Source organism: Myotis brandtii, unplaced genomic scaffold (assembly GCF_000412655.1).
Source record: "Myotis brandtii unplaced genomic scaffold, ASM41265v1 scaffold123, whole genome shotgun sequence".
Lineage (NCBI taxonomy): Eukaryota > Metazoa > Chordata > Mammalia > Chiroptera > Vespertilionidae > Myotis > Myotis brandtii.
Window position 1 is genome coordinate 9,265,512 of NW_005354291.1, and position 17,656 is coordinate 9,283,167.

The window sequence follows — 17,656 nt, forward strand, 5'->3', positions numbered from 1 at the left end:
GAAATTAAATCACACACAGGGGGAAAAAGCAAATAAACGTAAGTGTATCAATCAGCAAGCACCAGAGTTGGATAGTCTAAGACATTACTAGTAATAACAATTTTAAGAACCTAAAGCCACAACAAGCAAAACTGACAAATAAACCCTGAAAGTGCATCACCCCACACAAGAATAATGGCAGGCAGCAGCCACCATGTTTTAATTTTGCAGAAAAAATATCCACCTCCTCCAGCTGTTTCCTCTTCTTCCATCTTCGCCTGAAAAGTCATACAGCAAGTGGCCAGAAACAGAAGTATTAGTGGAAACTCTACCATTGGTGCAAAGAAGTTGTATTTGAACTTCAATGGTGAACTAGCATTACCAACCTTTATTGCGTGGCCCTCAGAAGATGCAGAACATTAAGCCACGTGGTCTTTCTTCACCTACAGTGTTGTATATATGATGGAAATGATCCTTTGCAAGGGTGGAATGGAGAATGGAAGCTTCACTCTTTCTCAGTCCCTAGTTTACATGCACTGCTTTTGAGTATTTTTTTTTATTACTCAAGAATAAAAATCTGAGAGTGTAAAAATGGCATAATTCAATCAGTTCTAATTTGAAATGTCTAAATCCACTGGTGATAACGGCAAAGTAAAATGATGTAAAATTTGGCTTTCCCTTTATGTCAGAGACAAATATTCCCTATTATTCAGTTTTTTACACAGATTTCTTTCCTTGGTGGGGAGGGAATTGGTTTACTTTGCTACATTCATGTTACAATGGTAGGTATTTAAAAATACTCTTTAAACTATAGCCACTTTTCTTTCATAAAATACTTTAAACAATAATCAGTTTTCATAGTTGGACAAGTCTCAGTATTTAACGTCCCAAAAGAATAAATTTGTAAATTTAAAACTAGCATAAATACTAGTGACTACTGACTAACTCCAAGACAGGAATGGCAAGAAAGAAAAATACTGGTTCTGATACCAAAGGAAAATAGTTTAACCTTTACATGTTAATTGATAGCAGGATCATATACATATCATATTCAAATGACAGTGTCAAATCTGAGAGTCCAAAATGTTCTTTTTTTAAAAAAATGTATTCAAGTATTTCTGAAAAGTTAGCAAGAAGCTCAGAGTATCTTTTTTATCAGAAGGTAAATATTAGACACAACCAATAATCTGTTAAGAACTATCTTCCAATTCCTGGGTCAACACTGAATTCTCTAAAATGTCCATCTTTCACATCCGCAGGTACCCTTTAAGATTCGCGGCTTCTCAATGCCTAATCATAGTATTATCTTCACATTTGTCTTTAGGTTTGCTCTAAATTACATGACTTACTCTACTGATTGATAGTAACCACAGGATACTAAGACACTAAGTCACCAGACCACATTTTACAAAACAATCAACAACATACTGCACACGTTAGCATGGACTGACTAGCAGTGCAGAGGTAGTCCTATAAAGAGGTAAAAATCTTCAAACCAGACATTTAATTTTAAGAACACTAAGAGGCCCAACCTTAGGGCTATATATTCTAAATTTTCAAAAGGCCTTGTTTCATTTTCCATACACATTTGTTAAAGAAAAGATATTTTCCTTACAAAATACCTGACGGTGACTCTGTCACATAATTATATGATTTAGAGTTTTTTAAAAAACTCATACAAAATAAAACACTACCTGAAATTCATCTGGTCTCCAAATGCTACAATCATAGAGAGACAAGGAGTTTCTGAAATTAGAACTACAAATGTCAGGAATAAAGGAATAAAGATGCATAAATTCAAGAAGAATGAGCTTGGCTTTCTAACAAAAGAACTAATAGAAACTCTACTTATACATGTCAATTACTGTGATGGCCACAGCATCCTAAGTTCTTTTTTTAAGACCTAGTAAGGTTTATAGATATTTATAAAAGAATCCTATAACTTTGCTTTAAACTTAGAATGTATGGAGCTCTCAATGGATATCAATGAAAGGGAAGTTGCTTACACTTATTGCTCATGCACTGAAATATCTGTGTGAAAATGTGCAGCTCATACTATATTGAGGGTAATCAGTGGTAAAGTTTATGCACATGTTTACACTCTACATTGGGAGGGGTACAAGATGAAGTGTAGTTTTGTGGACTGCACAGACTGAAGCTTATGTTGGAGTACCAACAACTGCTTCCTCTTCCTCTGTTCTGTCATTCGAGTCACAGTCATAAGACACATGAAAGGACGTGGCTTTGGCCTCCAGGTAGCAGAGGGACAGAGCCAGAGGAAGGGAAAATGTGAGGGAAAAGGGCACTGACTGAGAAGCAGAGAGGAGGAGCCCAAAGATGAGGATGAGGGAGGGAAGGAATGAAGGGGAGGTGATCGGAACATAGTGCTGGACGTCAGCGGGGAGGAAGGAGACCCAGACCTTGGGGAGGCTAGGGAAAGCAAGGTACCCATCTTCATCGAGGAGTGAGGGGAAGCTGGGTGGGAAGCATTTACAAAAACTGAAGGGAAAGTACCCAAAGTCAGAATCCTTGTGGTCAGCCTCTTTTAGAGGCTTCTCGTGGGTGGGAGGACAGTCAATCTGAGAAGGGGCTACAATAGGATCCAAGACAGAATCCAGGACAGCGACGTCACAGTCCCCCTGCTCTGATGTTTCCCCTGTGGAAAGGAGTTCTAAGCTGTCTAGTGTGATTTGGTCGGCCTCCCCAAAGGGGTCTTCCTCCGAAATGTCTGAAAGCAAGTCCATTTCAGGGACTGGTAACAGGTTTGGGGAAAGACATGAAGCATAGCGGATGAGTGGTGAAGGTGGGCAGATGAAAACAGGCTGTTTTCAGAAGCAAATCCATGGTTGAATGTGAAATTACACGGATACATTCAAAGGAGAAATGGAGGCAAAAGAGGAGAGAAGAAATAAGTAGTTAGTGAACAATCTTAATCAAAAGTAGGGATTGTATTAACACAGTGTGGTTAGAAAATGAATTAAATGATCCATTTTAAAGAGGAAAACTGAACTACTTTGATCATAAAATGTATAGATATAGACTGACTTAATTACTGTTTTCTGACTGGTTGCAAATAGATCCAATGAAACTCAAACAGCATTATTACTTTTAAACCTGGTTGCTGACAGACATTCAAAGCATTGGCAAAAGGCCAACATACTCAATCTTTTGCTGAATGAAGATAAGAATTTCCTTTGGAATTTAAAAGAATTTAAAAAAAAATAACGATGTATCAAATTAACCAGGCAAAATAGAACAGAGACTTCAAATTGCTCAGCTCTTCTGTTTCAGATATAAGGAGTCACTCTCCTAGGTGCCTCATCAGCATAATTATTAAAGATTTTGACAACTTTTCAGCAGTTCAAGGATACCTTGTTGGGTGTAATTTGTGCTGTTTTTAACTAAATAATTTTTGAACAAGTAGTTTTTGAAATATGATACAAATTCTTTAACAAGGTATGCAGGTGATTGGATGGCACATGCTACCTGAAGCCCTTGTCCTTGTGGCATAAGGGTCCGCATGGTCCCCCTACCCCCCTCTATGCTGAGAATTAGAGGTTGTCGAATTCCAGAGAACTGACAGCTACTTCATCTGGCAGGTTCTTTATGAATTCATGCTGCATGTTTTCAGAATTTTCAAAGTTAAAGTATAGAGAATATTATAAATCCACAGAATGATTTCATTTGTGTGTGTGTTGCTTTGTGCAGATATAGAAAAGAGATCTGAAGAACTCAAAGCCTCTTCAAATCAACTTCTAAGTGACTTCACTTGCCCAAGGTAACATAAATAACAGTGACAAATTTGAAAACATAATACAGGGTACTTCTCTATTCATTATGGTGTATACACAAAATAAGGCCAAAAGCAACACGCCATCTTCTCACTGTTCACAAAACACTTACCCTTGCTTAAGAATGTCTTCTTTATCAGTTATAGATTACTAATGAAAAATAATATTTTTCATAAAGACCATCTTTGCTCATTTCAAAAAATGTAAGTCAATGTGATTAAAATAATAATACAGGTTATACTTTAACATTTACTTGTAACAAACAAATATAAATTTCAAATCATCATAGCTTTTATCATTTGAGGATTTAACTAAATAAAATGATTATGAAGAGTTAAAAATTACTTACTTACATTAATATAATTTACATTGGAATATTTTGCTTTGAACACCACTCAGGAAAAGGTTAGAGACCCTGTCCAAACAAGCAAGAGCCTTCGCATATTTGAAAATTGGGAAATTATATCAAAAGAGAACATACATTGACTAATTTTAAATATTATTTGAGTTCTGAAACAACAAATGCCAACAGATAGCCTCTAGTCTAAGCACACATTTAAAATCACATATTCTACTAATTCACCATACCTTTCCTTCAGTGAGGTGCACATGTGGGGCTTTAGTGGGGCTTCTGAGGTCCCTTCTGCCATCCCCATCCTGTACTATGGCAGTGCTGACAACTCCACGGCCATATGCCGACACCTCCCCAGGGCCAGGAGAATCCTTCATAAGACTTTGGTCCACAACACCAACCAGAGCTAATAAAGAATGATCATTTGGATTACATTAGGACATGTAAATGGTCAAACTTTATGAAACTTCCCCCTTTTACACAGATAAGCAGGCAGCATGTACTCAAAAGGAACGTTGCTAGAGCTCTGAAAATATCAACGTATCAAATAAACTAATTTTTAAACCTTTTAAAAAAGTTGATTTATTAATTTTATTTTTTTTATCCTCACCCAATGATATTTTTTCCATTTATTTTTAGAGAGAGTGAAAGGGAGTTGGGAGCGTGCAACCGAGGTAAATGCCCCTTGACCAGATCGAACCTGGAACCCTTCAGTCTGCAGGCTGACTCTATCACTGAACCAAACCACTGAACTCTAAAAGTATTCTGAATTTTAATCCATTAAACTACACAGGCTCCTAAAACAGTTTTTTTAAGGGTATACTCTTATCATGGAATCAGCCAGCAGAAGGAGCTCTAAGACCAGCTGAAATGAGAGTCAAAGCAGTGTCAGAATCACAATGTGAGCATTATTTTAATTCTCTAGGATATCTTTGATCTTATCTGAGATTATTTCTGAAACAAATAATTATCTATTTATTAAAATTATTTGCTTCAATAAGCTTAAAGAATTCGCCCATAAAAGAACTTTAATTTAAATGCCATTTAAAATTGTGACAAGATAGTAAAGGTAGATTTTAGGGAATGAATTTCTGTTTAATAGTTTTTATTTCTCTAACGTCCCTCCTGAATGCCTCAACTTGACCTAACAGTAAATCTAATACACAGACACCCTCCCACTCAGCAAGCCTGGCCCTCATGTACTCCCTTCATCTCTCCTACAGATGGGCAGAAACATAGATTGTGTTGCAATCCATGTCATATGGCGAATCAACCCAAGATGGCCTCAGATCTCAACAAGGCAAAGTGAGTAGCAGTTGGCAAAGCCTCTGTCTATCTGTAGTTTCTCCCTCAACCACGGGAACAACCACAGAGGTCATTTTACTTGTATAAAAAGTGCTTGACTGGCTCATATCCATGCCCCCGGAGAAGCCCAGTAACCACAAAGGCCTTTAGGCTGCAAGCCTTTGGAGGGCAGGGACTGTATGTGATCCACCACATTGAACTTGGGAGGCATCAAGCACTTCTAACCCATGTTTTACAAGAAACCTTTGATCTACATCCCTCACATGCCCTAAAACTTCCTTCTTCCCCAGTCTTTCTGTTTTGACCACCCTCATACTTGTTTGCACCTAGCTAACTCAAGCTAGAAACCTCAAAGTCTCTTCCTTCACCCCTCAACATCTGCAAGTCCAAGCAAGTGCTGGATCTATTCTAAATGTGGCCAGTTCGTCCATCTCTATTTGACCACCAGATCCCTAAGGACTCATGCTTTCAAAAGCCCACAGAATGTTATAAAATGAACTCACATCTTACATTAAGAATAATTATTTTCCAGGTGTTTTTTTTATAAACTTTTGAGAAGATTTTCATAGGTTTCACTTGGAAAGTACACAGCTATGAGTAATTATTTTAACTTATGATTATGATTTCTAAGCACCCCTACACATACTCAGAAATTATTGCAAAATGGGAAAAATCTGACCTAGAAATAGTTTCAGATAAAGTATCAAAATTTTAATGAAATTTAAATTTACACAATGATGTTGACAAAATGTTGACGCTGCATACTTTTTAAACATTTATTAATTTTAGATTACAGGGGAATTTTTATTTTGGGGGGATTTAAAACAATTTTTTTAGGTCTTAAACACTTGTAGAACCCTGAGAAGCTTGTAAGCCCCAGCCACTGAGCTTAGGGTGCCAAATGGCTGACTGGACTACTATCACCCAAGGCAAGACCACCATTAGTCTCATCTGGACTATTCCCAACCAGTCCTCCTGCTTCTTCTCTCATCCTCTAGTGATTTTAGACATTGCAAAGTTATTGGTTTAAAAAAAATTAACACTGTGTACTTATATGCTTGCACAAGTGTGTACACATCTGTACATATACACACTACACACACACCAAAAACAAAACAAAACTTTCAGCAATTTCCTGCAACTCCTAGAATAAAAACCACATTCTTTACCATGGCGTGCAAGGCCATGTGTGACCTGCCCCAGCCTACCTCTCCCCATCACTTACTAAGCTCTGACTACACTTGACTTCTTTCTGTTCTGGAATGTAATAAGCTCTCCCTAGACCCACTGCTCCTGCTACCTGCGATGCTTTATCTCCTGCTTTACTCAAGGCTGCCTCCTACTCATCCTTCAAATCTCAACTGAGATGGTTCTTCTTCCTCATATAGGCCTCCGTTCCCAGATGACCCAAGTAACTAGTGTCCCTGATTATTATATGTTCCATTTTCATGCAATCATTGCTTCCCCTGCTCTCAAATACATCTCGGTCATAAACTCTTTTAAATGACTGCTTTGCCTACTTTTTGGGTTGATTTTCCAATCTTGGATTCTCACTGTTCTAAAACAACTGTTCTGGATTGACTTTTATTTTTATATTTGATTTTAGATATCATATTAAATTTTATGTTCTATGTAATCACTAGAAGATTGTCAAGCCTACACTAGTCTAACCTTACTTAAAAACTAAATAGGAAAAAGAAAACACAACACATGTCAACAACAACAAAAATGGTATGTTAATGGAGAGTGGTGGGAAAAAATAAAGCTCAGTACCAGGTTACAGCCTAGCTTTGCTTTGAGGAGGAAAAAAAGGGAGACCATAAGCCCTAACCAAATAGTTCACTGGCTGTCTGGTCCTGCACTGGCATGAAAAGCCTTCTATTTTTCACAATAACACAATAATCCTTTGATAACTTGCCCATCTGATGAATTACAGTGCCCAGAACACAAAAGGAAAAATAATGGATTACTGTGCCATGTTTGTGGCTTTTACTTGTAAAAATCATTGTTTTCAGATACAAACCTATTACAACCCTCTGCACTAGTTGCCCATATAAGATGGTACATTTCCTTAAGCACGGCTGATATACCTCATAGAAATCGCAGTAGTTTACTCATCTTTATAAACTGCAAAATTTGTAATATAAGAGTTATAAAGCCTCATAGTTTAAAACAAAGGCTGAAACAGACAGCATTCCAGAAAGAGGAATGATTTCTCTCAGGGCATTAAACAATACTGCCTGCATTTATTCAGCACTTGCATAAATTCTGTGTAGCAAGGGGCAAAGTTTGTGAAATATTTACATGAATGGGAACATTTTTCAGATTTACTGGAAAAATGTTCAGTTGCCTATTAGCTAAAAGTTATATGGATAGCTATTGTACATTAGTAATTCACTAAGTTTAAATCCCTACATTTGGAAATGTGGACATTTATTTGAACCAAGTTTATGGTCACCTTGCAATTTTTGGGTGGTCTCATAAAAATATACTGAAGATTCTTCTGAATCAATATTTAATAATTATGTATACAAAGATGCCCAACAACAAATCCTGGGAAGTATCTCCATGTGTATGCCTGGTTCTGTTTTCCAAGTTTATTCCTGGAAAAATAGATCAAGACCCGGGGGTGTTTATCCTTCACTGAGGGAATATTTTTATCTATTAGCATATTGTCTGTTTCAGATAATTATTTATAATATAGTTGTTCAAGTTCGTATTTCAGAAAGTTATCAGTAATAACAAGCAATCAAAAGATTTTTGCTAATAACAGTAATAAAAGATAATTTTTAAATTTTATATTACTACTTTTGTATATGTTTTGAGATTAATCAACAAAAATGTTGAAAAGCTACTTCTTCTGGTAGAAAGTCATCCATATGAATTATTTTCATTTAGGTAGAAAAAATTTAAGTCCTTCATAAAGTATTCTAATATAAAATTAACCTTAGCTTTTTTCTAGAAAACCTGCTATTAACTCAAAATTAGGGTAATAAGATACATACATGTTTGAAAGGAAGTAACATCAATTTATTTCCATGTATAATTTATATAAAACTACAAATATGTAGCTAATTAGAATTCCAATAGGAAAAATATACAAATTTATACACTCCCCTTGGGTGAAAGAACAAACGAATATATTAAATTTCCTTTCTTTTTGTTAAAACACTACATTTAAACTGATCCTTTGAAGCTGTGAATGGTTTCTCATATTCTGGAAAGTTTGGTAAGCTTCAGTTAGAGTTTTTAAAATCATAAAAATTTGAATGTTTTAAGTTCCTTTGAATAGAAGTTCAGATGTTACCACACCAAAAACCTTTGGAATTACATTTTTGCCAAAAAATAAGCCACATAAAATACATCTGACAATTAAGTCAGACCAGTAAAAATATGTTTGTCCACCATCTCATCAGTGAGAACTCTTAGGGAACATTTGTGTCTGCTGATAATGCAAAAAAAAGCATTTAGATTCAGAATGACAACTTCAAATCCTACAAAATTTTCTTGTGAGTATAAGAAATGAAACTTTATTTACTCAGAATAAAATGGCTATTCCTCTAGGGCAGTGGTTCTCAACCTTGGCTGCACATTAGAATCACCTGGGAATCTTTTTAAAATCCTGATTTCTGGGCCTCATCCTCGGATGAGGGTAGCTGGGCCTCGGAGGATGAGGCCCAGAAATCAGGATTTTAAAAAGATTCCCAGGTGATTCTAATATGCAGCCAAGGTTGAGAACCACTGCTCTAGGGTATTTCTGGGGGCCTTATCAACCAGATCAACATTCTCTGATCCCACTGGATTAGAAAGGTTAATGGAATTCAAAACTGTCATGAACATCTTTACCTCCATCTAGAATCCTGGAGGCCCGCTTACTAGATGTGCGCTCAAAGTGTGGCGCAGGCCTGTCAATGAGGGTGCTTGCCTGGCGGGTCTGGGCTTGGGTGCGGCCGCTGTAGCGGAATTTGGACCCCAAGGTCAGGAACTTGGCCTTTGGTGGCTGCTCTGGAGACACAAGCCTGTAGTGGGGAGAAAAAGGAACAAAATTAGAATTTATGAATTCTTTATTAACTTTAAAACTCTTTTAATATCTCATTTTATTAAGCATGATTACTCAATATTAAAAAATGGATGACTAAACTGAAAAAGAACATTATTTATATACCTTCCTATATAAGAGCTTGATGATAGTGATAAGATGAATAAATCCATATTCATGTATTTATGAATGTTTTCCTTGACATGAGCAAAAGTGCAGCTGTTCTCAGTGTTTATCAAAGGCTATTTATTTGTATTAGCTTAAATCATTTAGATAAACACATATGTCTGAATTCTTGCTCCTAGCTGTAAGTGCCAAGTAGCAATCCCCTTACTCTTAGTAATTCTTAATATTTATGTCTATTTTTCCTGGGAAAGAACATCTAACAAGGAATCTTGTTCCCATGAAGAAGGCAGCATGCGGTGGATATGCAGAGATGACTAACTTCCTTTCTTGCTAGCACAGTTCTACTGCTAAACCTGGGTTCATAATGGATAAAGTTAAACTTAATGTCAAATACTCCCATGTACGCAAAAACATGTTCTTAGTAAACGAGCCAATCTTGTCTGGCATACAACTGAAATTTCCTCACTTTCACTGTCTGATCAAGAGTTGGCAAAATATCTTTAAAAAAATAATCTCAGAGCTCTTGTGGAATTTATTAAATATAAGAAGGCTTTAGTTGACAATTCCACAATATGGAGAATACTACCAAAATTTTTCCTATCATTCTCCAAGAGTGAATCTTTAAGAATTACTTAGCATTTCAAGTATTCTAGACCTTCTGCCCAGTTTTTTAGAAATCTTATTCTGCTAAGGAAGCAATGAAAAAAGTTTCAAGGAAAGGTAAAGCTACATGTAATAATACAAGAGACTATCCTCCATTAACTAAGGATTCTCAGTAGTCTTAAACATTCCTCCCCCTCTCCCCAAAAAGTGTTGGAATTAAACTGATGAAAGAACTAATACCCTCTGGGCTCTCTTGATTTTAATCTATTCATGTATGTAAAAGAAGTGTTTCTTTAAATCTTCCATTTTCTGCCAATAGACTTTGAAAGGATATATGTCACAGTGCAAAAGAAGGAAAGTCATTAACTAGAGGATTTTTATTTTGTTTTAAATTGAGATAAGATATTTCTTGCCTGACACTGGTTGACCACATACTCAAAGCATTAGCTTGCAGATTAATTTTCTGATGATAAAAAAAAACACCCTTAAGTAATTAAGCTTCAATTAAATAGAAACAAACATCAAAACAAAAAAGGGGCTGACTTCACCACAGACATTTATTAGCTCTCTTTAAAAGAATTTTTTTGGTGATTTAAGTCAATGGTAATATAAATAAATTTTCTAAGAAAATGTAGATAAATTGACAAAATATTTCAAGACTATCACTTCAAGATCAGTTTATTTTCTTTTTATGTTACTTTTATTTTCCATATCAGACCCTATCTTCATAAGAATAACATCAAAACCACTACAAGGCATCTATCATTTCACCTTTGGAAATTTAAAAGCTATGATAAGGGGCTAATCATCAGAGTATTAAAAGTCTGGTGCAAGATTATCTAAGTAATAATGTATTACAAAGGAATCCAACTTTTACATATTTTACTGCTTAAGTAGTGTATTAACATTTTAATTTTATAAAATTCCTGTCATTACAAATTAATATTAATGTTTATCTATGGAAAATGAACATTATAAGAAAAATCCACATACCAATTGCTAAATCAATCATACATTAACGAGTGCCATGGGTTCCCATAAAACTCTTTATGATGTGGCTGATGACGTTAACTCGCTTGGGATTAATCTGAATTTGCAATGCCAAAGTTTAAATGGCACTTTAATGTCAAGCTAGAGAACCTCATGTTACTCTTGTTTACACACCACCATCACCACTACCACCACCACCAACAACAAAAAGCACTGAGAAAATAGCAGGAAGCACGCCAGCTGCAAATTCAGTTGGGAAGTCTAGCACCGTGGGTATACTGGTGGGTGCCTGGAGCCACACTACCTGGGTCTGCATTCCATCACACCGTTACCATGTATATGACTAAGAGCATATTTCTGAACTTCGTTGTTCTTTAGTTTCTCCATATGTAACGTGAAGATAACTGCACCTGCCCATAAGCTATGTTATAAGGATTCATAAAATGAATCCCTGTGCAGCACTAAGAATGGTGATGGACTATATTAAATGCTCAAGCAAGGACAGCAGCTTTATTATGTTCTTGTTAAACTAATATTAGTCTAGCTGAGTGGCTGTCAATCAACACAAAGATCTGTTTATGGCTTCAATCTGAAAGCCATTTTTTAATTTCCTAAAGAAATTAATTCAATCTTTTGTGATAAACTAAAACAGAACAAAATCCACTGATCAGATTCAAAGCATTCTGCAGACAAATTATGATTTTTCCCTTTCTGTGTTACATACATGTTTGTGAGAAAGTTATATAAAATGTAAAGATATAAAAATGCTTTTAATTAATCATTATCCCAAAAGTCTGCAGGAGCAAATTGGTCTGCTTTTAAATTGGAGTCTATGGTATGCCAGCAAAAATGAAGGAAGACAGTTCAGAGCGATGAGTGATGACAAGGCATGGCCAAGGCAACAGAAATAGACACAAGAGTGGACTTTGCAGACAAAGGAGATTTGACACTGATAAGAGCAAAGAGCCATAATGGAGGGTGTTGCTGCACCTGCCACACTCTCCACTACCACCTCCCAGTAAGTAAAAGGTACCACGAGCTATTTCAATTAGTTTTAAGCTGTTTTCTTTCAATTACCTGTAAAATGTATGATGTTCCACACACACTTTCCATAGCCTTTTCGCAGCCCGATGGTTTGGCAGTTTGAATCCAATGGTACTCTCAAACTGTTCCAGCTAGAATAAACAAATCGGCATATTTATTTAAGAGTTCATTAGAAGCTACTAAAAAACACGAATTACATTTTCTCTAAAAAGTAATTCTACTTGAAAAACTATGAGTACATTTAATATAATTTATACAAAATAAGTTATTTCATAGACTGCAATACTAGTTTCTATGAAAAGCAGGTACATAACTATTGACATAAACAATGTCAATGTCCACTAAAACTAATTTTACCACCTTCCTATTGATCTCCACTTAGCTGATTCAACAACAAAAAATGAGCCCCCACAATGTGGCAGGCACTTACTATCTTCCCTGTTCTGTGAATCCGTGGCTGTTGCTTGTGTTTTAGCAACAGGAATATATATGCAGGTTTATCACCAAGAACCTGACCTTTTTTTCACCACAGAGAAATAAAGAATAGTTCGTTTTCTTAAATTCAGTGGAAAAGAATTCAGTTAGCTCATGGCCATGGAGAACATGGACAAAGCCTAATCAGATATGCCAAGGACTACATGAAATGCTTACCTCTGCAGGCCTAACTTTAATGTAGAAGTTACTGCGCTTATAGGAAATTTTCAAGATTTTCGGCCAAGCAAAACGATTGATTCTCAGTCTGTCCTTGTAAATGAGGAGCCCATTAGCACACACACCCAGCTTGATGTCCACGCCTTCTGAGTCCTGTCAAGCATAAGCATTTGACCACGGTTAGAGTTGTGAAAATTATACAGATCAGGAAGCTCATTAGCTTCTCAAACCATGACGACCAATTTAACAAGTTGGATTTAAATTTCAGTGACAGCACACAGGTTAATAGAAACGGTAGGACACACATCTTAAATCTACTCATCTTCAGGGATTAGGTTTGATTTGCCAAAGAAGTACACAACATAACTACAGGACACAATATTCTTCAAAAGGCATTATTCATGTTCCTGAGCTCAGGCCTATGAGCTCACGAGGAAGGAAGGAAACAACACGATTTAGGTATCCTGAAGATATGAGAGCTAAAAAGTGTTTGCCAAGAGGCAACGCCCACCCTTGGGGATACACAGTATGTTGGCTTAAAGTACATTGGGCCTTTTACTTTAGTAAAACTTATCTCAGATGGATTATTCTAGCTAATAGCTATTAAAGTTACACCTATATTCTGTAAAACAACAATCCCTCCCAGGAAATTTCTCTTCTAGACTGACAGTGTTAAAATGTTTGAATTCTTTCAAGTAGTTATTCAGTAACTCCGAATGCTGACATCCAGTTCTTGTCATAGCATATTTCTTTGGCTGGCATATTTTAAAGGACTGCAGGCTATTCTTCAATTATTAATATTGTTTTCTTTCCCCAGTGTTTTAATTTAGAATAGATGACAATCTAGAATAATCACAAGCCTGAAAGATTTTAAACTATCAAAAAAGTTTACAGACAAAAGTAAAAAATTGGCTCCTCATGTTTCTAGTAGTGTTGAAAACCTAATATGCACAATACTCAAAATGTACAAATTATTGTTTATCTTTAAGGGAAAAACTAAATCTCATTCAAATATGTAGCATTGAAGAATATTACTTAAAGATATTCACATTTTCTAAATTCTCAAAAAGCATGCTGAAACAAACACTACATTTAGTCTAGGTCTCAATTCAATACATTTTCACTGTCCTGTGACTGAGAACAATGTAACACAATTTATATTCGTTTTTTTTAAAAAAAATAAAAGTACAGTACTAAGTAACTGATGCCAATTGCTTTAGTTGCTGATATGTGAATAATTCATATATACAAATAAAGTTACATTAGATCACCTGAGGAGATTTAAATATCTAATCTATAAGGTTCTTTATTCACCAGTGTCCTGGCAGCCAAAATTCTCTCTAGGAACAGAGTAAAAAGCGGGTGAGTCAGGCACAGGTGTCCAAGCAACTTGGCACCAGTCACAAATGGTGCGTTTGCCAAAAACGTCACTGGCCATGACCGCAGGAAGCAGGCTGGAAGATTGCCCAAGACAGCATGTTCTCACCACAAGTAAGGAGGCAGCCTCATTTGAAACATTGAACAAAGCCATCTCTCGTCTGAAGCAATCTTTAGACAGGACACTGAAGCTATTTTATCTGACTGAATAATAAACAAAATCTGGACCCAAGTAAATGAATTGATTTTTGGTTGTTCCACACATTGTTTTAGAATTATCAGTATTTGTACGATGAGAAATTACAAATAAAAGATAAGAAAGGGAAAAACATTGTATTTGACTTCTGACATTCAACCTCAAAGTCAGAGAAATAAAGAAAAAGGGACCATCTCCTCTGCTGTGCTCACTGCCCCTGGAAGCTGCCCCATGTAGGTATCAACAGGATCCCATGCCCACTGACTTCCGCGTGGTTCGGCCTATGGAAAGTTAGTCAAGAAGATCCGAGAGAGGAGGGAGGGAGGGGGTGGTCAGGGTTTTGAAGATTCCCTCCCTGTATGGCTGCCATCTGGCTGGCTGTGTCCTTGGCAATGACAGCTCCTCTCTAGAGGGCCTTTCCACACAAATCTCTCCTGAGTCCTGGCAATCACCCTTCGGATCCAGAGAGGGCTGGTGCTCTACTACCTCAGAAGTATCGCTACTCCTCTGGTTTCCCTGTACCTTTGTCAAGATACCTTTTATTCAACACCCTCCAACTTGTCCTTACATGAGAGAGCCGTTAAAAACTCTTCTGATAATAAAATATTAATTAAAAGATGTTTTAAATACAATCTCAAGACAATGAAAAAGTTAAAGGCACAAAAACTACATGAAAGGTTCTTTTAAATTGCTATATATCCTTTTAAATGACTACAAATATCTTGTTTATCAAATATTATCTGAGTCCATCAGATTAACAGAATGAATAAATGTTACTTTGCATAATCTCATTTTTAAATCCATGAGTTCAATTGCGCTAAGGTTTTTTTAAATGTTTATTTATTGATTTTAGAGAGACAGGGGAAGATTTGTTGTTCCATTTATCTGTACATTCATCGGCTGATGCTTGTATGTGCCCTGACTAGGGATCGAATCTGCAACCTATCAGGACGATGTTCTAAATAACTGAGCTACCCGCCAGGGCAACAAAGGTGTTTTTTTTTTAAACAAGAAAATGTATCAAAATATTAAGTGATTGTTTCGCATAAAGAGATTTCAGTGATTTTTTCCCCCTTCTGTTCGCCTCTATTTTCTATGATGAACATGTATTACTTTTATAATAAGGAAAAATATTTAAAGAATAAAAAAGTCACTGAGGAAAAAAGAGAAATTTTCAAATATGAAGGACTATTAACACAAAAGTAAGAAGTATTCTGAGGACTAGGGAGGGAAGATATCTTCGGGTGGGGGGCTTTCCTGGAGATCTCACAAATCCTTTCATCTGGGCTTCCTATGCTACATTTAGGGATTGGCAGGGTCTTTTAAAAGCAGGCTACCACAGCTTCCCTCAGCATGTTGAGTTGACACTGAATATATTTCCAAACCCACCTTTCACCTTACCTCTTGTTCTCCCCATTAAATGACCATCCAAACAAGGATCATGAAATAGGTGACATTTATTACTGGCACCCTCACAACCCAACCCAATCCCACCTTCTCCTATCACCTATTCTTCCTCCCACCTCTCAAATTAGACTGACGGTGCTATGTCACCTGGAGCCTGGGCCAGCATACTTTATCTTACAAGAGGGAGAAGCCCAATTCAAGGGCTCCTTCATAACCAGGGAGTTTTTAGACAGTGGTCAATATCCATAATGCTTTTTCCCTTTCATGGTAGCTATTATCTGCTCTCTGATCCTAAGACAGAGGCTGGAGAGGGAGCTGGGATAGAGGGCACTTTTGTTACTTCTGATAAGACAAAAGCTGGGATGCAGAATAAACCAAGATGATGGATCAAGAACGCTGATGACTCTTGGGATACGTACATATGAAAGGGTATTAATTAAAAATATTGGAAAAAGAAGAAAGAAGTAGGGGGGAGAATAAATGGACCCTCCCACAACCATAAACACTACAATTGGTCACCAAAGAAATATTACAGAGGCCCTGGGGTGAGGGTGAGTAGCTTTTTGCAAAAGGTGAACCAGACTATTCTGACACTGGAGCCCTCTCAAAACTACAGTCAACAGCCTGGAAAGAGGCCACCTCCCCACGACATTACAGTACCTTGGCATGATGTAGGTCAACACCATACATGGAAAGCCTCTTTGCATTTTCTAAGAACTGAGAATCAGCTTGTGCTGGAGATAAGCCCCTAAGAATCAAAAGAAACAATATTATCCTATTGGTGAATGCAAAGAAAATGTGGCCAAAATAGGGGAAGAGGTGGATGAGCTTGGAGAGTTGGGGTGCAGGGAGTAACACAGATAAATTTGCAGAAAATTAGAAAACAGGTAAAACAGCTGAACTCTCAATCTCTAGCATTTTTTATCTTAGGATCCTCTAATATAAACCTGTATATTACAAGGATATGCACTTCTACCCTCACCCTTTTTATCTTAGAAAGCTGCTTTCAATTTTTCCTACTGGGGAAAAACACCCCAGCAATAATGGATACAACATAATTAACAAAAAAACCAAAATAAAATGAAAGAAAAAAGTGATTTCATTTTTCTGAAACAATTAAATTCTTACTCCTTAATTTTATTTCACTAGACTTGATCATAACAAATATCAGAAGTATTTGTATTTGGTTTTACACCTACAGCAGCTAGTACATATCACATTCTATCAACATTGAAATTTTTCCCTTCCAATCTACATTCCCAACTAAACAAATTTTAAGCTCCTAGAAAGCAGGAACATGTCCCATTCATATTCAAAACTTCATATTGCCCATGGCATTTTAGCACCTGATATTTCAAATTCAAATTACAATACGTGTTTATTTACATGTATAAAAATAAAAAAATAAAAGCATTTTGATATTAAATAAAAATATTTAAAGCCACATATTGCATTCAGTTTTTATGTATTTATTGAGTTTATTGGGGTGACATCCTTATATAATAAAAAGCTAATATGCAAACTGTCCCCTCGGGAGTTCGACCAATTGGGAGTTTGACTGCTCACTATGACGTGTGCTGACCACCAGGGGGCAGCACAGAGCGAGCCCTCCTGTTTCAACCCAATGGGAGTCCCCGGGGAAGGAAGGCCCCCGCTAGCAGCCGGCAGCTGGAGGAAGGAAGGCCCCGATTAGCCGTGATCGCCAGCCAGGCCTAGGGACCCTACTTGCGCACAAATTTTGTGCACCGGGCCTCTAGTTGGTTAATAAAATTACATAGGTTTCAGGTGTACAATTC

At 36.6% G+C, this 17,656-nt stretch overlaps 1 protein-coding gene across 20 annotated transcripts in view; it reads right to left on the reverse strand.

The window, feature by feature from the left end:
- EPB41L2 (erythrocyte membrane protein band 4.1-like 2) overlaps nt 1-17,656 on the reverse strand; it is a 146,818-nt gene that overhangs the window by 34,902 nt on the left and 94,260 nt on the right. For 19 of the 20 annotated variants that reach the window (XM_014533804.1, XM_014533803.1, XM_014533805.1 and 16 more), the window contains exons 8-12: nt 16,521-16,608; nt 12,881-13,033; nt 12,263-12,360; nt 9,274-9,446; nt 4,359-4,528 (exon numbers count right to left, since the gene is read on the reverse strand). In XM_014533804.1, the coding sequence (XP_014389290.1) occupies nt 4,359-4,528; nt 9,274-9,446; nt 12,263-12,360; nt 12,881-13,033; nt 16,521-16,608 (682 nt within the window). Of the gene's footprint in view, nt 1-1,312; nt 2,802-4,358; nt 4,529-9,273; nt 9,447-12,262; nt 12,361-12,880; nt 13,034-16,520; nt 16,609-17,656 lie in introns of those variants that run through there. The other variant, XM_014533818.1, reaches the window with a different exon arrangement.